This window comes from Panicum virgatum, chromosome 3N (assembly GCF_016808335.1).
Source record: "Panicum virgatum strain AP13 chromosome 3N, P.virgatum_v5, whole genome shotgun sequence".
Taxonomy (NCBI): Eukaryota; Viridiplantae; Streptophyta; class Magnoliopsida; order Poales; family Poaceae; genus Panicum; species Panicum virgatum.
This window is the reverse complement of record NC_053147.1, coordinates 13,764,210-13,786,261: the sequence shown is the minus strand read 5'-3', so window position 1 is coordinate 13,786,261 and position 22,052 is coordinate 13,764,210. Positions and strand designations below refer to the sequence as shown.

The window sequence follows — 22,052 nt, the reverse complement described above, 5'->3', positions numbered from 1 at the left end:
TAGTTACTTTCAAAATTTCAAAATTTTACAAGATTTCCATCACATGGAATCTTTAAACGCATGTATGAAAAATTAAATGCAGCTAAATAAAATAACTAATTACACAGTTTATTTGTAATTTGCGAGACAATCTTTTGAGCTTAGTTAACCCATAATCGAATAATAATTATCAATTACAAACGAAAATGCTTACTTTACACCCTAAAATTTAGGCAACTAAACAAGGGCCAAATCTGAATGTCTCGAGAGGCTTAGAGTACTATAAAACGTGCTTGGTTCCTACAGCTCCTCGATCACAGCTTTCGAATCGATTAGCATGATTGCCAGGTGGAGCGGCCATCATGGCGAGAGCCGGCCGCTCGATGCCTCAACGGAGCCGAGATCAAGCAACAGCAAAGCGTGCTGTTAGCCTGTCCAAGACCGGTTCAGACCAGAGCGTCAAGTAAACGGCGTGGCAGCTAGGCGCCGGCCGGCCGGCTGCGCGCGACACGTCGGGCCGGGGCATCGATGCCCATGTCCGCGGGGTTGCCGTCACATCATATCATGCGGTCTGGTCGATCCATTGCTTCCGACCCACGGCGAATGAGCATCCAGGAATCAGGGATTTTCACTGTCTTTTGTCCTTGAAACCTCGGCGCTTCGGCGTTTCGGGCCGTGGTATGGTTGCATCGGCAAAAATAGACGGCTAACTGGCTACACCGCCTTGCTGAATGCTGGCTGGTGGTTTTCGGGCGGCTGGACCATTCAGACAGTGGAGCATTCCTTGCTTCGGCTGCTGGGAGAGTTCTTGATTCCTTCACTTGTCTGATGCAGATTGCTGTGCTCTGCTGCTGTATCCGGCGGCCACCATGGAATTGGAATGCAGAAGCTGCCATTCAGTTCACACCCGCCGGTCTCTGCGAATTTTTGGCGGCGACACGACAAATGCGGCCCAGCCGTCTGATCTGGAGCCGAGCGCCGTCCAGGCTGACATAGAAAGCTCTCAGCCTGCCACACGGTACATGACACAAGTCACCACGCTCTGCGAGTCTGCATGCATACAGCCAAGTGCACAAGGGACACACACCAGCAGCAAGCAAGCGAGCACCCATCCGGGGGGCAGGGGTCACCAACCAAGTTCGGCTTTCCGCCCGCCACGCATAAAAACCAAAGAAAACTCGTCTCGTCCCGGCCCCTTGCTAAGCCCTCCTCCCCACCACACCGCGCAATGCCTCGGCGTCGGCAGCGCGCGCGTCCATCCAGGCCGTAGCGTGCGTGTCCTACCCGTCCGGCGCGGCCCAGAATGGGCGCGCCCGCGCAGCTGCTGCTGGTGCTGGCCGCCGTCGCCGCGGCGCTCGCCTGCGCGGCCGCGGAGCCGCCGCCGCAGGAGCGGTCGGCGCTGCAGGCGTTCCTCGCGGGCACGCCGCACGAGCGCGCGCTGGGCTGGAACGCGTCCGTGCCGGCCTGCGCCTGGACCGGCGTCCGGTGCGACGCGGCCAACGCCACGGTCGTCGAGCTCCACCTCCCGGGCATCGGCCTCATCGGCAGCGTGCCGCCGGGCACGCTCGGGGGGCTGCGGGGACTCCAGGTCCTCTCGCTGCGCGACAACCGCCTCCTCGGGGACATCCCGCGCGACCTCTTGGGCCTCCCGCAGCTCCGCTCGCTGTACCTGCAGGGCAACCTGCTCACCGGCGCCATCCCCGCCGAGGTCGGCCGGCTCGCCTCGCTCGAGCACCTCGCTCTGTCCCGCAACAACCTCACTGGCGCCGTCCCGTCGGCGCTCAACAACCTGACGAGGCTCCGGTCGCTGAGGCTTGACGCGAACCGCCTCTCCGGCAGCCTCCCGAGCCTCAGCTTCCGCCAGCTCGAGGTGTTCAACGTCTCCTACAACGACCTCAACGGCTCCATCCCCAGCACCCTCGCGGGCTTTCCGCCGGAGTCCTTCGCCGGCAACGTCCACCTCTGCGGCCCGCCCCTCGTGGACCAGCCCTGCCAGCCCTTCCCGTCACCGGCGCCCTCTCCTCCCGGTGTCCCTGTGCCCTCGTCGAAGAAGAAAAGGAAGCTGTCCGGCGCGGCGGTCGTGGCCATTGCGGTGGGCGCCGGGGCCGCGGCGCTGCTCGCCCTGGTGCTCCTCGCGCTGTGCGCCGTCCACCGCCACCGTCGCGCAGCTACCGGCGAGGAGGAGGAGAAGACGACGCCGCCGACCCGGGGCCTGACCCCGTCGACGGCGTCGGGGGAGATGACGGGCGGCGACTTCACCTCGTCTTCCAAGGACATCAGCGTGGCCGCCGCCGCCGCGGGGGGCGCGGCAGAGCGGAGCCGCCTGGTGTTCGTGGGGAATCAGGGCCCGGGGCAGCACCACTACAGCTTCGACCTGGAGGACCTGCTGCGCGCGTCGGCGGAGGTGCTGGGGAAGGGCAGCCTGGGCACGTCGTACAAGGCGGTGCTGGAGGAGGGGACGACGGTGGTGGTGAAGCGGCTGCGGGACGTGGCCGTGGCGCGGCGCGAGTTCGCGGAGTGCGTGGAGGCCGCGGCGGGCGCCGCGGCGGAGCACCGGAACCTGGTGCCCCTGCGCGGGTACTACTACTCCAAGGACGAGAAGCTGCTGGTCGTGGACTACCTCCCCGGCGGCAGCCTCTCCGCCCGGCTCCACGGTAAGTCATCGATCGATCAGAGCCTTTCCTTTTTGTTCAACGAACTTGCTTACCAGCTGCCATTGCTGCGGGCGGTCAAGGAATTCCGGCCGCATTCGGCTGGCGTTGCGCGTGATTCGCGCGGTTTTGCAGTCCTCTCGAATGTTTGTGTTTCCTTTTTATTTTTGGCCATGTTTGGATGAATGCATCAAAACTTTTTCAAAAAAGACGAATGCATGCATGAAGTACTAAACGAAGTTTATTTGCAAAACCTTTTTAGAAATGGGTGTAATTTTTCGAGACGAATCTAATGAGCCCAGTTTCATCATGATTGGCTACAGTGATGCTACAGTAACCGCACTCAATCATCTTCCAATCGTGCGGTCAAAGGCCTCATTAGCTAGATCAACTGCTACAGTACCATAATTGTGGAAGTAATTTTGTAATTAGACTTTATTTAATATTCCTAATTAATGGTCAAAGTATCATTTCTCTCTCATCAAAACTTTTACACACCTAAACCAAACATGGACTTTGAGAGGAGTTTGTGTTTGCTAGGAGTAGTGTGGAAATTGGAGGTTGCCGGCGACATGCCCTGCCGGCATGATTGCCTGCAACCGGAGTACAGGTACTAGGAGCAGGTGGTACGAGGGACTTGTTCCTATAAAAAAAAAAGCAAAATTTGTCGTGGGACACCATTATTTGATGGTATTTGCCATAAATCATTAAAAAATTACATCTTTGCTCAAAGACACCGTTCAATCAGGCCGTGTTTAGATCTTTACAGGTTTTTGCAAAAAAACTGTAAACGCATTAAAGTGAAACGGAATCTTACTAATTTAAAGTACTAAATGAAGTTTATTTACAAAACTTTTTGTATGGTTGGGCTGTAAATCGCGAGACGAATCTAATGAGCCTACTTAATCCATGATTTGCAACAGTGATGCTACAGTAACCATCCGCTAATTATTGATTAAACATAGATTAATTAGCATCATTAGATTCGTATCGCGATTTACAACCCATCTATGCAAAAAGTTTTGCAAATAGACTTCATTTAGTACTTCAAATGCCCTCTTTACATCTTTACACAATTTTGCAAAATGAACTAAACACCCCCTCAGTTACATTTTTTCAAAGACACCGCAAGCACTATTTTAATCGATTTAATTGGAGAGATATGGGAAATGACAATCGTAACCTCGGTGCCTTATCCTCTTCACGGACCTTCTTCTTCCTCTCGCAGAACCATCGCACGCCGCTGCACTCCTCGTGGCGATTCTCGTATCCAGCGCGGTGGCCATGCCCAGCAGCAGGCCTCCCTGGGCGCGCAGCCCTCCCCAGCGTGCGCTGTCTTCCCCGACGCGCGCAGCCCCGTGGAGGTCCTTTCCTCCCCTCCCGCCAAGAGTAGGTGCTGCCGCAGTGCCGCTCCCGCTACCCAGCCATGGCCATGGGGAGTTCTAGATCCTGTTTTTTTTTTCCGGTCACGAAGGAGTCAGCTCAGCTGGAACCAGCTGTTCCAGGCGAGGGTAATTTAGTCAATTTCAGAAGTTTTCCATTAAACTGAATATAATATTAGATAGAGTGTCCAACAGCAAATAACCATAAATTTATAGTGTCTTCCAGCAAAACCAAATATTTTTAGTGGCTTACGGCAAAAGTCACCTTTGAGAAGTGTCTGGTAGCAAATTTTCCCTAAAAAAAATCTCGCATGCATAATGTACTAAATAAAGTCTATTTGCAAAAAAATTTAGAAATGAGTGTAATTTTTCGCGGCGAATCTAATGACGGTAGTTAATTAATAATTTATTACAATAATACTATAGTAATCATCTTCTAATCGCGCAGTCAAAGACCTTATTAAATTCTTCAGGGTCAATAGCGCTGGGTTCTGAATTTGGTTTTGTAAACTGATTTTGTTTGACACCGTAATTAGCAGTTAAAATATTACTATTCAACCGAGAACATTAGCCGCAGGCACTCTTGTTTGTCGGCTGCCGCTTGGAGCCACCCAATTCAGCGCTAGCTCCGAGCCCACTCGACTCGAACCGCCGCTAGTTTGTTTTGCTCCATCTGCACGCAAAAGGGCACTGTAGCACAGGTCCGGTGCATCTCCGGGGAATGTTTGCCTCTGGTTCGTCGCGTACAGCGTACCTCTAACAAGCCATGTACACGGTACTGCTAGTACGGTACTGTAGTACCATACCATGGAGTGTAGGTCAAGTATGGCGTGGTCAAGCCGCTAGTACATCGTTCGTTCAGACCTGAGCTCAAGGGACCACGATTCCACGAAGGTCCAGATCAAACAGAACCGGCCTTCAGCATCCCTGTTTGCATCAGCGATAAAATCGATTCGGACATCCGGTCTAATGTGATGCCGAGTGGTGAAAACTTGTTTTTCCCCCTCTCTCTCTCTCTCTCTCTCTCTCTCGAAAAGGTAGTGGTGTAAAAAACTTGTGTCAACTGCAGCGCTTACACATACTGACAGCACCATCCTTAGCTCCAATCATTCATGCAACTTCTTGGCACTAGCATCAATACGGGCACGGTCGTTTGGGGTCTGTTTAGTTCATTTTGTGAAAAAAATTTGCAAAGGAATTTTGGTCATTTGAAGTACTAAATGAAATTTATTTGTAAAATTTTTTGCATAGATGGATTATAAATCGCGAGACGAATCTAATGATGCTAATTAATTCATATTTAATTAATAATTAGCGGATGGTTACTGTAGCATTACTGTTGCAAATCATGGATTGAGTAGGCTCATTAGATTCGTCTCGCGATTTACAGCCCATCCATGCAAAATTTTTTGTAAATAGACTTTATTTAGTGCTTCAAATTAGCAAAATTCCATTGTAAAATAATATGTTTACGGCATTTTTGCGTTTGCATGTAAAGAACTAAACAGGACCTTGGAGGCCGCTAGCTACTCCCCTTTTCCTTCAGCTGTGCTCTACTAGGCTCCAATCCCTTGAAAGGGATTGAGAGGGAAGCATTTGCAATTTGACTAGCGTTTTTTTTTCAGAATTCAGATTCTGTTGGCTTAGGGCCAATCATCTGACAGGGACTGAAATGGAAGTTTATGGTCCCGTAGCCATCGCTTATCCGCGATGGCGTCCTCACTTTTGAATTATTGTGAGCAAGTAAGTTCAATTCTAACTCTCATTGAGCTGAGAGGATGACAATAAACTTGGGGCAATTTTTTGGGTTTTTCTTCATTCACAAACTCAAAGCCAATCTCCACGGGAGAGGTGGGTATATATTTATAGGCAGCCAGGTGCAGGCAGCCAAGGCACATACCAAACTAATCTAAGATGCTAGTCTAAAAGCTAAAATTAACCAGTCAAATATGCTGTCCTCTAAGATGCTGTCCTAGGGGCAGCAAGACCACTACATGCTGCAGTAAGGAAAGATGCTGCAGCCCCACAAAGACCACCAGTACAGACTGTCCCTCAAGGACCATGTGCTGCAGCAAAGAGATGCTGCAGAGGTACAATGCTCACTAACCAGCAAAGACTTATCCATCATTCTCCCCCTAAGTCTTGTGCGTCGTCTTGTGGGAAGATTGGACCATCCCAGTCCTGGAGCAAAGCTCAAGGAACTTGATCCTCCCAAGGGGTTTGGTGAGCAGATCCGCAAGCTGATCCTTGGTGTTAATGTAGCTCGTCTTGATGGTTCTTTCCTCCAAGCAGCCTCGGATGAAGTGATATCTGACCCGGATGTGCTTGCTCCTCTCATGAAACACGAGATTCTTGGCCAGCGCAAGAGCGGACTTGCTGTCCACCCTGAGCTCCACTGCTCCAGTGTCTCTGCCGAGGAGATCACCAAGCAGTCGAGCGAGCCAGAGCGCCTGAGTCGACGCGGTGGAGGCCGCTATGTACTCGGCCTCGCAGCTGGACAAGGCCACCACCTGCTGCTTGACCGACTGCCAGCTAACGAGGCACTCGCCGAGGAAGAAGAGGATCCCGCTCGTACTCTTGTTGGTGTCGATGTCGCCGGCGTGGTGGCTGTCGCTGTACCCGACGAAGTGTGCCGCCCCAGTGCACCTCGGGTAGTGGAGACCGTGGTCGAGAGTCCCCGCGACATAGCGGATGATCCTCTTCACGGCCTGCTGGTGCTCCGTCGTCGGTCGCTGCATGAACCGACTGACGTAGCCGTCGGAGAACGCCAAGTCCGGTCGTGTGTGGGCGAGGTAGCGGAGGCTTCCCACAAGACGCCGGTACTGAGTAGCGTCCACCTCCTCCGCCATGGTGTCACGGCTCAGCTTCAGCCTCTCCTCCATTGGAGTGAAAGCTAGGTTGCAGTCGGTGAGCCCAGCGAGCTCGACGACGCGCTTGGCGTAGGCGGTCTGTTGAAGTGTGATCCCGGAGTCGTCTTGGTGCACCTCGATCCCCAGGTAGAAGGAGAGAGGCCCCAGGTCGCTCATCTGGAAGGTGGCCTTCATCTCCTCGTTGAACACCGCCACCTCCACATCCTTGGTGCCGGTGATCACCAAGTCGTCGACGTAGACACCCACCAGCAGAGCATTGCCTCCTTTGCCCCGCCGGTAGATGGCCGCCTTGTGTGGGCTTTGCTCGAAGCCCATCCCCTTGAGCGTGGAGTCCAGCTTGGCGTTCCACGCCCTCGGGGCCTGCCGCAAGCCATAGAGGGCCTTGCGCAGGCGTAGCACCTTACCCACCTTGCCGGGGATCGCAAACCCCGGCGGCTGGTGCACGTAGACCTCCTCCTTCAAGTCGCCGTTGAGAAACGCCGACTTGACATCCATGTGATGGACACGCCAGCCCTCCTGGGCAGCTAGCGCAAGGAGGAGTCGCACGGACTCCATCCGTGCCACGGGAGCGAAGGCATCGTCGAAGTCGACTCCCTCCTGCTGCACGAAACCTCGTGCCACCAGGCGAGCCTTGTGCTTGACGACGGTGCCGGCCTCATCCCTCTTCAGCTTGAACACCCACTTAAGGGTGATCGCGCGGTGACCGCGAGGGAGGTCAGCAAGCTCCCAAGTGCGGTTCTTCTCAACCGCGTCCATCTCCGACTGCATCACGGCACGCCATGCCGCGTGTCCCTCGGCCTCTGCGAAAGACCGAGGCTCGCCGTCGTCGCACGCGAGGTGCAACTGCGCCTCCAGGTCGTGAGGCACCAGTCCCGGCACCGGCTGATCACCGAGAAGGTCCTCCATTGTACGGTCCCGCAACGGCTCGCCGTCGTGGTACGCGTCGACGCGCTCCTCGTCGTGAGAGAGCAGAGTAGCGAACTCCACCGGACTGTGCTCAGCACGAGCAGGTGTCGAAGTAGACGTGCCCGGAGGAGTGGCCATCGGTACTGGAGTGCGCGGCGTCGCCGGCTGTGGTGGTGCAGCCGAGGAACTCGGCGCAGCCGGAGTCGTAGCTGAAGAGCATGGTGCCGCCGGTGTGTCGGGCGCCAGAGTCGGTGGAGGCTCGGGGACCGGGGTAGGCACGCTCGGCGAAGAAGAGCTGCCTACTCCCCCAGCTCCCTCGAAGTGGACATACTCGACGGTGAAGTTGTCGTACGTCGGAGCCGAGCCGTCGTCCACCGCCTTGTCCCCACGCCCATCCTCGCCCTTCGTCGAACACAACGTCGCGCGCCGTGCGCACACGCTGTGTCTCCGGGTCGAGAATGCGGTAGGCCTTTGAACCCTCCGCGTAGCCAATTAACACTCCCGGAGTGCTCCTGTCGTCGAGCTTGCCGATGTGGCCAAGCTCCTTGGCGAACGCGAGGTAGCCGAAGACCCGCAGGTGGGAGACCGCCGGCTTACGCCCATGCCAAGCCTCATACGGCGTCATGCCGTCGAGTGCCTTGGTGGGCGAGCGGTTGAGGATGTAGACGGCCGTCACCACCGCCTTTCCCCAGAAGACAGCCGGCATCCCCCTCTGCTTGAGGAGGGTCCGGGCCATCCCCACAACCGTCTGGTTGCGCCGCTCGACGACGCCGTTCTGCTGCGGGCTGTACGGCGCGGAGTAGTGGTGCTGGATGCCCTCATCCGCGCAGTACGCCGTGAACTCGGCCGCCGTGAACTCGCCGCCGTTGTCGGTGCGCAGCACGCGCAACTTGCGGCCGCTCTCCGCCTCCGCAGCTGCCTGAGCACGCCTGATGGCGTCCGCAGCCTCTCCCTTGCTGCCGAGGATCATCACCCACATGAAACGGGAGAGGTCGTCGACGAGCAGCAGGAAGTAGCGCCGTCCTCCTGGTGTGACCGGTGTCACCGGGCCACACAAGTCCCCGTGCACGAGCTCGAGCCGCTCCTTGGCTCGGAAGCTCGCCTGCTGGGGAAGGAGTGCCGCTTCTGCTTCGTCAGCACGCAGACGTCGCAGAGCTGCTCCACATGGTCGAGGCATGGGAGGCCTCGTACCATCTCCTTGGCGCCGAGCCGCTTCAGGGCCTCAAAGTGGAGGTGCCAAAAGCGCTCGTGCCACTGCCATGCCTCGTCGTCCTTGCGAGCTGCAAGACAAAGAGGCTGGGCCACCCTGACGTCGAGGATGTAGAGGCGGTTCTTCCCTCGAACCACCCTGGCGAGAAGCTGGCGACGGTAGTCCCAGATGCGGAGGACCCCGCTGTCGATCACCACGCGGGAGCCGCTCTCATCGAGCTGCCCAAGGCTGATGATGGAGTTCCGCAGCGCCGGGATGTAGTAGACTCCGGTGAGCATCCGGTGCTCTCCGGACTTGGCGGTGAAGATCACGGAGCCCACGCCCTTGACCTCCACGGCGGAGGAGGCCCCGAACCTGACGGAGCCACCTACGTCGACGTCCAGGTCGGAGAAGAACTCCCGCCGCCCGGTCATGTGGTGCGTTGCGCCGGAGTCGAGGTACCAGCCATCGACCCTGTCGTCGTCGGAGCCGGTGCCGAGGACGACTCGGGCCCGCGGCTCGTCGAGGTGGAGTAGAGCGGTGGCAGGCGGTGCCACCGGATGCGGCTCCATGTCCCCGTGGAGTAGGAACAGAGCCGGCTCGTCATCCGGCTGGGCCTCCGCGACGTGGGCTTGGCCCCCACGCTTCCGCTGCGAGCAGTCCCTGGCCCAGTGGCCGGGCCTGCCACAGTTGTGGCAGGCGTCGTCTCGTGCCGCCTTGGGCCTATCGGCGACGCCGCCATGAGCATCTCCGCGAGCGCCACCCTCGGCGCGCCCTCGTGCCCCGGCTTGGGCACCTCCGCGCCCCTTTCGCGGGTTGCCGCGCTTGCGGCCACCAGTTGAGGAAGAGGGCTCCCCCCTCCTCCTGTCACCGCGCCGGGCCTCCCACTGCTCCTGAGTAAGGTGAAGCTTCCCACCGATGGAGATGCCTCCCGAGGGAGGCTGTGGCTCGTCGCTGTCGACGACTTTGAGGCGACCTATCGCCTCCTCGATCGTCATGGTGGAGAGGTCCAGCAGAGACTCGATCGAGCGAGCGGTCTGCCTGTACCTCTCGGGGACGCAGCGGAAGAGCTTCTCGACGGCTCTCTCCTCGTCGTAGGTATTGTCGCCGAACTGCACCACCTTCTGTAGCAGAGTGTTGAGACGGAGGGCGAAGTCATCAACATCCTCACCTGGCTTGAAGGCCAGGTTCTCCCACTCCTTGCGAAGTGTCTGGAGAGTGGTCTTGCGGGCGCGGTCGCTGCCGATACGTGCCGCAGCGATGGAGTCCCAGGCCTCCTTGGCAGTTCGCTTCTTAGAAAGCGTGAACTGCATCTCCGGCGGGGCTGCTGCGATGAGAGCATCCAGCGCCCGTCGATCCTCATCGTAGTCGACGTCGCCGTACCGGACTGCCTCCCACATATGCCGCACCTGGAGCTTCACCTCCATGACCGCGGCCCACTCGACGTAGTTGGTCTTGGTGAGGGTGGGCCACCCACCGCCGGGACCGACGTCCCTGACCACCGCCTGGAGGCCGTGGTAGTCGGGGGCGCCGCCGCGCGCACCCCAGCCAGGAGCACCGCCACCGTCCTGCGCGCCGCCGCCAGGGGCGCCGCCTCCGCCGCCGGGTGCGCGGCCCCCTGGACCGTCGCCGGGCGCGCCGCCGTCCAGGCCGCCGCCGGGCGCGCGGGCCCCTGGACCGTCGCCGGGCGCGCCGCGGGGCGCGCCGCCGCCCAGGCCGCCGCCGCCGGGGTGGGCTGCTGCCCACCGCGCGGTCCGCTCCCGCGCTCTCTCCCTCTCCAACTCCTCAAGGTCCTCGTCGGCGGTGGCGTCGCCGGCGATGGAGCCGCTGAGGCTGCCGCGCAAGGTCTCAACCTCGACCTCCGCCGCACGCGCTTCATCCTCCGCCGCCTCTGCTTCCACCTCCGCCTGGCCGCCGCCAGCTCCGCCGCAGCCAGCCTGGCCGCCCTCGCCGCTGCTGCAGCGGCTTGTGCCGTCGCTCGCCTGCGCTCCTCTGCCGCGGCGAGCTCGGCATCTCGCTGACGCCGTGCGCTCGAGGCGACCGAGCGCTGAGACGGTGCGTCAGACATGGCGCGCCTCCAAGGGGCTGCTGCGTGGAGAAGACGCAGCCTCAGACGAGCTGCTGCTCGTCTGCTCGGTGAGGAAGGTGGAGCGGAGGGTGCAGCAGGTGCTGCTGCTGCTTGGGAGGGAGAAGAGCAGGAGATGTCTAACCTACAGGAAAGTACGGCTCGGATACCAGATGTTAGAAGCTCAATTCTAACTCTCATTGAGCTGAGAGGATGACAATGAACTTGTGGCAATTTTCTGGGTTTTTCTTCATTCACAAACTCAAAGTCATGCTCTCCACGGGAGAGGTGGGTACATATTTATAGGCAGCCAGGTGCAGGCAGCCAAGGCACATGACAAACTAGTCTAAGATGCTAGTCTAAAAGCTAAAACTAACCAGTCAAATATGTTGTCCTCTAAGATGCTGTCCTAGGGGCAGCAAGACCACTACGTGCTGCAGTAAGGAAAGATGCTGCAGCCCCACAAAGACCACCAGTACAGACTGCCCCTCAAGGACCATGTGCTGCAGCAAAGAGATGCTGCAGAGGTACAATGCTGACTAACGAGCAAAGACTTATCCATCAGTTTTGACTTCACTGTCAGGTTTGTGTATACAGATGCTATCAGAGTATGATTTAAAATACAAGCATGCAACCACTCTCATTCAGAAAATGGGTGCCGTTCGGTTAGTTCTCAGAAGTGCAGGAGTGGCTGCTCTGTTGTGCCCGCTGGCCGCTGCTGCCTCAAACAAGTACCACTGCCACTGCCCTGTGGGGCCTGCTTCCCCGTCGGTCCTTCATATATCCTGACCACTGACTTCTGATTGCTCAGTGTCTAGAAACACTGAAGAAAGCATGGCAAAAAGCCAAAAAGTCTAGGTTTTGATTGATCGTCCACATCAGATGCGTTGGCATACGAACACATGAGATGCTCTTTTTTAAGGGAAACCCTGCTAGTATTGATGATGTTCTATTCTTCAGTATGTTACTTTTTTTTGTTGCTCTATCATGCTGCATATTGGACGTAACTCATCGAGTTGACAGTTGACACCGATACTCATAGCAGTTTAGTTACACCAGCCTTGAATGTTTTGTGCATTTAGAAAACCAGACGCCAACCGGCAACAAGCGTTGCCGATTGCTGGTACAATTATGTTGCTGTTTCTTTGTTTAAATCGCTCTACCTACCACACCAACTTTGTTCTCTTCCTTGACCATTTTGCTGATCTAATTGAAAAGGAGTAGGGCACTGTGCATGCATCACTGTATTTTTGTTCAAGTTATAATTCTGCGCGTCACTGGTGGTCCATTCCATGGACAATGACTACTTGACTAGCTCGTGTAACCAATATCCAGTCGGAGATTGTATTTCTGTAATGAAAACGCCAAATGATTCTTTTCACCAGTATTACTGCTATATACTGTACAAATTAAGCCCTGGCCTGAATTAGGGACAAATGATGTCTGAACTTTTACCATATGCTAGTACAATGATGAAAATAGCAGCGTATTCATACAACTGATTTCTCTGTCTGTGCACTGTTGTGTTGTCGGTCGGGGATGCTAACCAACACACCGTGGATTTGGACACAGGGGGCCGGGGCACCGGCCGGACGCCCATGGACTGGGAGGCGCGGATGCGGACTGCGCTGTGCGCCGCGCGCGGTTTGGCGCACCTGCACACCGCACACAGCCTGGTGCACGGCAACGTCAAGGCCTCCAACCTCCTGCTGCGCCCGGACCCCGACGCGGCCGCGCTCTCCGACTACTGCCTCCACCAGATCTTCCCCCCGGCCCCCGCGCGCCCCGGCGGGAGCGGCGGCGGGTACCGCGCGCCGGAGCTCGTGGACGCGCGCCGCCCGACGTTCAGGTCCGACGTGTACTCGCTTGGGGTGCTGTTCCTGGAGCTCCTGACGGGCAAGTCCCCCGCGCACCACGCGTCCCTGGAGGGCAGCGAAGGCGCCGTGGACCTCCCGCGGTGGGTGCAGTCGGTGGTGCGGGAGGAGTGGACGGCGGAGGTGTTCGACGCGGAGTTGCTGCTGATGGGCGGGAGCGCCGAGGAGGAGATGGTGGCGCTGCTGCAGGTGGCCATGGCGTGCGTATCCACCGCGCCGGACGCGCGCCCGGACGCCCCCGACGTCGTCAGGATGATCGAGGAGATCGGCGGCGGGCACGGGCGCACGACGACGGAGGAGAGCGAGGGGACGAGGGGCGCGTCGGAGGAGGAGCGGTCCAGGGGCCCGACTCCGTGACGCCGCCGGTGCAACGCAACGCAGTGCAATGCTGCATCAAAGTTGTTTCCTTTCGATCCATTTATATAGCATTTGTTTTCATCCTCTAGTCTCTAACCGCTCAGCCTGGCTGCTTCTCAGGCATCCATTGTCACGCCAATCAGATACCTTCCCCCCTCCCTACCAGCCTTTGTTCCTCCAAGTGTATGCAGCAATTTTTTCCCCGTTTGGTTCTTGTTGGGACCATTGCAAGTGTCTGCTCCAAAATCCAGTCAGTCCACCATCATGCACTTTCTTTTGGTGTTGCTGTGTTGCTGCAAAGCTGGCAATGGCATCCAACGTTGAGACTCCCAAACCTTGTTGGCCGGGGAAGGTTACTTTGCGCTGCAGCTTGAAACAATAGAACTCGAAGCAGGACAAGGCAGGGCAGGAACACGGAGCAGCACACTGCGGAGCAAAGACCCATGACGGAGCAAATCTGTAGATTACCATCGTGCTGCCATTATGATTCGGACACTTTTGCTGCTGAAGTGCTGAGCAGAACTGGAAACGGTGCCTCACGTAAACTGTTTGCCAGAGCTCCAATCCGGTTCCAAGGGGTCAACGGAAATCGAATCCTAAATCATCTTGTAGCTCGGGAAGGCATGACGAAATGAGGCCATCAGCTTACACTGTTTTGTCGCTAAAACATCGTACGCGCACACTGACAAATGTGCAAACGGAACAAATTCATATGGACAGCGTTAACGCGCGACAGGTAGGTGCAACGCGCGACACCATTCCCTTCCCCTTTTACCCATGCTCAGGTTTGTCCTATCAAATCAACTAGGAAGGCCACCCGCGCATTTGCGTGGCTAAATGTTACTATTTGTAATATTAACTTTTTTAATTGTTTCTATTATTATTTATTACTCGTGCGGCTAGATATAAGTATCTATTAGGTCACAACCTTTTTTTTTTCTATTTTGGCTCTCATAAAGCAGTATGTTTTTAGGAAAATCAAGATGTGTTAAGGTGTTACCTCGATTTTGATGAGTCATTTTGTCTCCATATAATAATTAGATTTATTTTTCATATTCCCTCAAGTTTTGATATTGTTCTAAGTTTGTTGTTTTAACGTTGATTACAAAATAATTTTGAGGTTTTGAGTGTGGATATATTAATATATAAGTAAATTTTTTACTTGTAATTTTATAAAAGTTTACCTTTTATAGTGTTTTGATATTTTTAGATAAAAGTAGTACTCAAAGTTGTGTTTTGAGAATCAATAAATGTATTTCTTTTCATACTCCCTCTAGGTTTGAATTAGATATCATTATGAGACAGTTGTAAGTTTGTTTTTTAATGTCAATTTAAAATTATTTAGTTTAATTAAAATGTATTGTTGTAGTAATCAAAGTTATGAGGATTGTGTCAATGCCAAAATATTTTTTGACTTGTAGGTAGCATTACCCCTAATCCAATCGCCCTCTCCTCCTCCGCCGCATGGCCACCACTGTAACCGCGTGCGTTCCGGTGTCTCCTCCGCTCTCAGCCCCCTCCGCCTCACGGTGCCACCTCCACCCCCGCCCCCATCACCTGCTTCCCAGCGCCACCTGCACTGCCGGCACCCTCCGCACCTGCTTGGATTAATACTTTATGTTATGTTATTGTACTTTGGATTTGTATCTTTTCATTAAGGTTCTATTTTAATTAAGAAAATAGTTTATTATATGAACAAACTTATATACCATTGGTACATACAGTTGAGGTGAAGATAAGTTGTGTAGTAACAACAAAAAAAATATGAGTTCCGATGTGCATAATTTAGACTGACCCAATGGAGCTTAATTGAATATTTGGTAATCTACACCTTGTTGCCCGGCCTTTTGAGATCATGCTTAAACAACATAATATGTATGAGTTAGTACTTACTATTCTGGAGTAGTAGCTCATGATAGTTTATAGCAATCACTCAGCAAATATCCTTTGCCCTGCAACTGAAAAGACAGCATAAGCAAAGTTACCATGTATGGGTTATTCAGGGTAGGTAGAGGCGGATGCTGCCGGAGTGATGAAAATGTATCAGATTAGTCTTCAATGTTGTGAGCATGAGGTGTTCATAAAAAGATAATGATTTCATTAGAACCAAGAAAGAAAAATGAATGATAAACACTAAAAAGTGCTGGTCATTTGATCCAACGTGCTTACCTTTGAGGCTTTGACTGTATCTGTTATAACTCCCTACTCATGGCTTTTGGAGTTTTGAATATTAAACTTGTTTATGCTGCAATAATTAGCATAGCTGGCTAGGGCCCAACACACAACTTCCTGTGCGAGCGGAGATGCTTCATGGAGCTGCATGACGTGCGCGCGCGTTTAGTCGTTGATCGATGCCTTTGAAGCTTGAAAATTGCAACGCCTCTTTGATCCGATCTTATGCTAACCACTTGCGCTCATGGTTAATTGTTGTGTTATCCTAATGATCCTCCCTCTCTCTCTCTCATGATCTCATCCCTGAACCAATCTTGATTGATGTTGGAGGAAGCTAGCTGCCAGCAGTGATCTAGTACATGTTTCCGACTATTTGCTGAAACTCTGCTTCCTGTTGTTTGTTGCACGAAACCTAATTAGATATCACTTTGTAGTTCTTCGTCCTCTAGAGAGAGCTCGAGAGAAATGGCTGATTCCATCATCGGTGGTTCGTCATCACGCTAGCTTCTTCGGAGCTTGTTCGCATCCAGTGGCCTACTACATCAGCTTCCCGTAGTCCTTGAGGGTGATAGTTTGCTCCTCTTAAGCCTGAGCTGTCTAGTGCAACTTACGCAGCTACAAATTTGATATGATGCAATCACCGGCCGGATGCAGCGTCTCTCTGCATGACCCGTGGGAACCCGTCCTTGGAAGCTCTTCCTACTTTTATGATCCGCTTGCTTTGCATCACGATCCATGATTACCTAGTGTTTGATAGATTCTATTCCGACATGGTAAAGTAATCATTTATTTCCATGTTTGATGTTATATCTCCTAGAGTCCTTGTCAATTCAAATACACGACATGATCTATCTCGCTATATCTAATACATAGGATATACTATTTTGATCCATTCAAATATACAGTATGTCCTGGAGTCCTGGTGAACTCAAAAGTACATGATCTATCTCGCTTTCTATATCTAATACATAGGAATAGGATATTCTGTCATGACTCCGTTAAAATATACATGATAATCTATGTTGCCATCATATCACAAATCAATCTCAATCATATCCATAAAAACCAATGGTTGTTATTTTTTCTAATTTCTATGATTAACATGGTAATTTCTAGGCCTTGAGAGAGATCATGGAGACTCCTTTTGTTGCCCAAATACTAACATCTTGGTTGATTAAGTTTTACTACTATTCTTCATATAAATATTTTTATTTTCCTTCAAGTTTGACTGAATAATTGTTTATTATTTAACTTTCTAATTAATAGTATATGTTTCTAATTTGTACATCGATGAATGATAGTTTAGATTAGTTTATCATAAGGGACCTTGGAATTATTTTATTTAGGTGTAAGATATTTTACATTAATATTTATCATAATGGTAGTGGGGTAATTTCTATTTTTTCAATTAATGTGAGTAATTTATAAGCTCTGAGAGTGAAGGTGAAGATCATATGCACAACTATTTTAATGTTGTTGCTTGCCCCCACTCCACCAAACTATCATTCTCGAGATGTCTTTGGACCTGTAGGCCAGCATGTCGTGCTTGGTGTAATGGTGTGTGGAATATAGATTGAGTCCACAAGCCACCAACATGGTGTTGCTCTGTTGATGCTGATGAACTCAGCGCTCAGACTTTAGAAGTATGCTCATCTCCATGGCAGCAGGTTATCGATATGTTAATGCTCCTTAATTCCATTTGAGACAATAGGTGCATTGACATATATAGCAGTGCTGCGGTAGAAGATCGAGACTTTTGAGGCCGTGCTTCTACTGCACGTCTATGTGCTTGGTATTTAGATGATTCTTCCTGAGGTTGGAGAGTTATCATCATCACAATTGATGCCCACGACAGAGGCTTTAATTTCATTGCTGCTCCTCATCATTCTCCGGCGTCTCCTCATGAATCAGCATATTCCTCCTTAACATGGGCGTTAGAGCTCTCATGGCATTTTTCTCTCTTTTAAGACGCTACAACACTAAATATATCGCATCATTCTATTTCTTATCTCTTCCTCTCTATTTGGTACTCGTAGCTCGTAGCATATTCTAAAGTCGTTATGTTTTGGATTTAAGTATTTATTTAATGGTAATGGTGTGTATATTTATTTATGTGTAAGGATAGCTCGTAGCATACCAAAGCTGTTATGTTTTGGATTTAATTATTTATCTAATGACAAAGGTGGGTTATATGTATTTATGTTTAAAGATATTTTGGGCTAATATTTAACATAACGACAGTGGTGGGTAATTTTATTTTTTTCTCCGATTAACGTGAGATTTTCTAGACTTTGAGAGCGAACGTGGAGACTCCGTTTGTTGGCAAAATAATAAGATAATAGATGACCACTGAAATAACTTTTTAGTAAGAGATAGCTTTCTAAAAAATATTTTATCTCTTTCATACGAGCTCCGTTTTGAATATTAATTACACCGTTGTGTTCTACATGATAAAACGGTCAAAACGAGATCCCACTTGCATATATGTTGAAGATGTTTTGCACTGATAGCAAGTTACTATATGCTATATACATAAATTGCCACAAAAATATAAAGTTTCATACACATAAGTTGCCATAAAAAATATTTATAAATTATTATAGAAGAAAGTTGTCACAAAAATATAATCTGTTGTACACATGAGTTGTCACACATATAAGATATAAGTTACTATAAGCAAAATCTAGCATTCACTCATATACATAAAGTTGACACAAAATGAAAGTTGTTATACACATAAGTTATCACCCCAACAAGTCGATACACATAAATTGCTAGAAAAAGAAATAAATTGCCACATAAAAGAAGTGCAGGCCACAAGAGCACGTCCGGATCAAATCAAGGCTACTTGCATGTACGAGATGAGTCTCGAATTGGAAGGCCATAAGGACTGAAAGGCAGCTGAAGGGAGGCTATGGGCCACATGGGGTTGTATGGAGGCGCTGGATGTGGCCATGTGTATAAGTTGCCACTATACATATAGTAGCAATTTATTTTTGAAAGACATAGTAGCAACTTATATATGTACAGTGTACCAATTTCTTTAATGACCTTCAAACTTAAATTTACACATAAGTTGCTACTAATGCAAAACTTCGCCAAAATATTTACAAGTGGGGTTTAGTTTTGTTCGCCTTGTCGTATAGAACACAACAGTGCAATCGGTTATCAAAACAGAGATAGTATGAATGAAATATAATATTTTTTAGCCCAAAACTTTTTATGTTTATTAGACTCCAAAACTAACTCTATTATGGTGGATAATGTGCAGATGAGGAATCTCGTTAGGAGGATGAATATAGGCCGCGACGCTTTTTTAGGCCATAAGCAGGTCGTGCGGATCGCGCGGTGGTTTCGTGTTGGCCTGCTGGGCCGCGGGTCGCGCGATCGGTCACTGGCGCGACCGGTCGTCCTATATACTTTACCGAATTGTATCCATCCATTTAGGCCGTTTGTTAGCCCATTTCTCTTGGGCCCGAGGACGTGCCATCCAAACCCAGATCTCCAGCCCGAAGCAAAATGCTCGTCACCTCACGTGACGGCACGTGACGGCCCCAGGCATCTGATGTCCCACGAGAAGCCACCAGCGGAGCGAAGACGAGAAGAGGAGAGGAGAGCACAACTGCCGCACGGAGACACATACGCGGACAGGCCGGCAGTTTGCGAGCGATTGGGCGGCGACCACCTCATCACCTCATAACCGGCGCCGGCGCCGGCGCCGCGGCAGTCTCCGTCTATCGCAGGGGAGCGCTCCCCGTCTCGGGCTCCGCGGTGAGCACTCGCCGCCCTCTTCCTCCTTTCCTCGCGGGCGGCGGCGCGATCCCACGCGCTGCGTGCCAGCGTGTCGCCGTAGGGGTTAATTCGTGGGAGGGTCAGGTTGAGGTTTTGGTCGGTGCTGGATCCGAGACCTGCACCGTTGCAATTTGCTGCTCGAATTAGGCTCATTTGGCGCGCCCGTTTATTTGCTGTTCGCGTGCGCGCAAGTTGGAATGGTTCGTGTGGAGTGTGGACTTGGGATTGCTGGGCACGGGATTCATAGAATCATAGGTTCGACAGTTCGAGGGTTAGGTTTGTCTCGCCGTAAGTTTTTTTAGGGGGCAATGGCAGGTGCTCTGCCTTTTCATTAAAGAGGAATTAGAAATAAGTACAAATGACCTAGGTACCAGACCTAATGGAAAGGAAAAACTGTTGTTTTCTGACACCAGCAAGAAACAAAAACTGGAAACTAAAACACACTACTCATAAAGGGTAAACGCCATCTTGAGTGTTTCCATCTCCTGTTTGATGATCGTCGCCAGGTGCGCTGCCGGGATGGCCTTGTTGTCGTACACCCGTCGGCAGCGCTCATTCCAAATGTTCCACACCGTGTAGATAGGAACCTTGGTCCTTTCTACAGATGGTGGTGTGGCGGTGTTACCGTTTAGATCAGTCCACCAGGTCTTCAGATTGGTTACTGCAGCACCGACCGTGAGATGTGGTTGAGTGGTCAGCTGGGAGACGTCATTCCATACCGCTTTGGAGGAGGAACAATTGGCGACCATGAGTGGCATTGATTCATTCCCTGTCCTGCACAATTGGCAGATAGGATTTGCTTGCCCACCTCTCTTGATAATTCTGTCCGCCGTCATCAGCTTGTGTTGGAGGAGGAGCCATAGGAAAAAACTCGCACTTGTTTTCCACTTTAGCCTTCCAGACACACACCCACTTGTAGTCAGGGTGCGCTCCAACAAACTGAGCCTCATATGCCGACTTGGAGGAGTATTTGCCATCTGAAGTGAGGCGCCAGTGAATCTGGTCATCTTGAGGTTGGAGCTGGACCATTTGTAGCTGTATCCAAAGGTCAACAAATTGCCTGATTTCAGCTTGTGTTGACATGTGTTTGAGGCCTTTCATCCAGTTGTTGTGTGGCATACTTGTAGCCACAGTTTGATTCTTTCGCCAGGCCACTCTGAAACATAATGGAGCTATGTCTTTCGGAGCCTGTCCATGCAGCCATCGGTCTTTCCAAAAACTTGTCTTCTTTCCATCCCCCACCGTGATGAAAGTGCAAGCTCTGAACAGGTCCTCATCTAGCTTGGTGCAGGCTGTGTGCATTCCGGACCATGGTTTCGCACTATTCGTCCAATGGAGCCACAGCCAGCGTAGTTGCAATCCGCGGTTGAAAAAATTCCGTAAGTTTTTGCCGAATTGGGTTTGAACCAAGGAGTTCATTTGCCTGACGGTACACCCTTTCATCTGCCCATTAAGCTCTAGGTGCTCTAAGTACTTTTGGCTGTGGATTATAGACTTCGTTAGTTTGTTTTGTAGCTATATGCTGCCTTGTGCGCCAGTATTTTGTCCATCTGCTCAATTTGCTCATAGACTAAACACTGTTCACATCGGATTGGAATTTCACTTGAATTAGTTATGCGTTGGAACACTGTTAAAGAGTACTCCGTAGTAATGTTTGTGTTCTTTACAGCTCCATATCCTGATTCCTGACTATGTCTGGTTGCTGTCCCCAAGCTAATAATGTACTGCATTTTGTCATATTTTATATGCATTGTTTTTGTTAGCGCGCCCCACCTAGCCAACCCGACCATAAAACCCAGGTGTTATAGTGGGAGGGGTGGGGGCTTTTATCCATAGTCCATCATTCCCCCTACGGCGTGCGAGCCCGGCGTAGCCCGCAGCAGGTTCTAGTGCCCGGCGTAGCCCGCAGCAGGTCTCAGCACACGAGAGGCGCAGGGGAAATCACGCAGCGGAAATGCGTGGCCGGGTGGGTTCGAACCCGGGACCTCGGCTCTGGTACCATGTTAGCGCGCCCCACCTAGCCAACCCGACTATAAAACCCAGGTGTTATAGTGGGAGGGGTGGGGGCTTTTATCCATAGTCCATCAGTTTTTGGCCATCATCATGTACATTTTTAGTTGTGATTCCATTTAGTTCATAATCTTAATTATACTGTGATTTTTTTTCAAAAATAAAAGGCCAAGTAAGTTTATCTTTCTGTTTTTTTTCCTTGAACACGCAAGAGAGATGTATATTTTTATATTAAGAAGATGAAAAAAAGGCTAAAGAAACCCCTACAAAAGCCACATATCCACACAACAGAAACACACCCACCCAAAACACTTAATTACATAGGGAAACTCCTCAGACAGGGAGAACATGACCATGCTCCAAGCACGACCAGATTTCTGAAGTTTTTCTTGTGCCCAATTTTGAAGCATTTGTTTGGTTGGTATATTTAATAGTGAATAGTGATCTGCATGCCTTTTCTGTATGACCTTCCCTGGTTCTGTTCAGCTGTTGGCTAATTCCTTCTCTTTTTTTTTGTTTTGTTTTCAGGCAATGCTGCTATTTGGCATCATTAGTAGTTGAAGAGGAGCATACGAACTATGGACGCATCTCGTCAGGTAGATGATGGGCCTGCTGTATTACAGTTATGCAGATGGATGTTGTCACGAACCCATCTTAAACTATCAAAATTTCGAGAGGCTTTTATATCTCCAACAAGGCGTCTTTTTGGGTTGCTCTCAGACTATGGTGAGGCTTTATCACTTTCCATTGTTCTCCCTTAATCATGTTGGTGCCTATGTTCTTGTGCTACTTCTATTGTTCTTCT

At 51.5% G+C, this 22,052-nt stretch overlaps 2 protein-coding genes across 2 annotated transcripts in view; both read left to right on the top strand.

Moving 5' to 3' along the window:
• Positions 1-1,059: 1,059 nt before the first annotated feature.
• On the top strand, positions 1,060-13,542 carry LOC120664461 (probable inactive receptor kinase At2g26730). Its single transcript, XM_039943703.1, has 2 exons — positions 1,060-2,633; positions 12,615-13,542. The coding sequence occupies exons 1-2, from the start codon at positions 1,283-1,285 to the stop codon at positions 13,271-13,273; spliced, it is 2,010 nt and encodes a 669-aa protein (XP_039799637.1). The 5' UTR covers positions 1,060-1,282; the 3' UTR covers positions 13,274-13,542.
• A 5,509-nt stretch (positions 13,543-19,051) lies between these two features.
• LOC120664457 overlaps positions 19,052-22,052 on the top strand; it is a 26,269-nt gene continuing 23,268 nt past the window's right edge. Inside the window, exons 1-2 of the mRNA XM_039943700.1 lie at positions 19,052-19,216; positions 21,776-21,973. Coding sequence (XP_039799634.1) covers positions 21,826-21,973 — 148 coding nt within the window. The 5' untranslated portion in view covers positions 19,052-19,216; positions 21,776-21,825. The remainder of the gene's footprint in view (positions 19,217-21,775; positions 21,974-22,052) is intronic.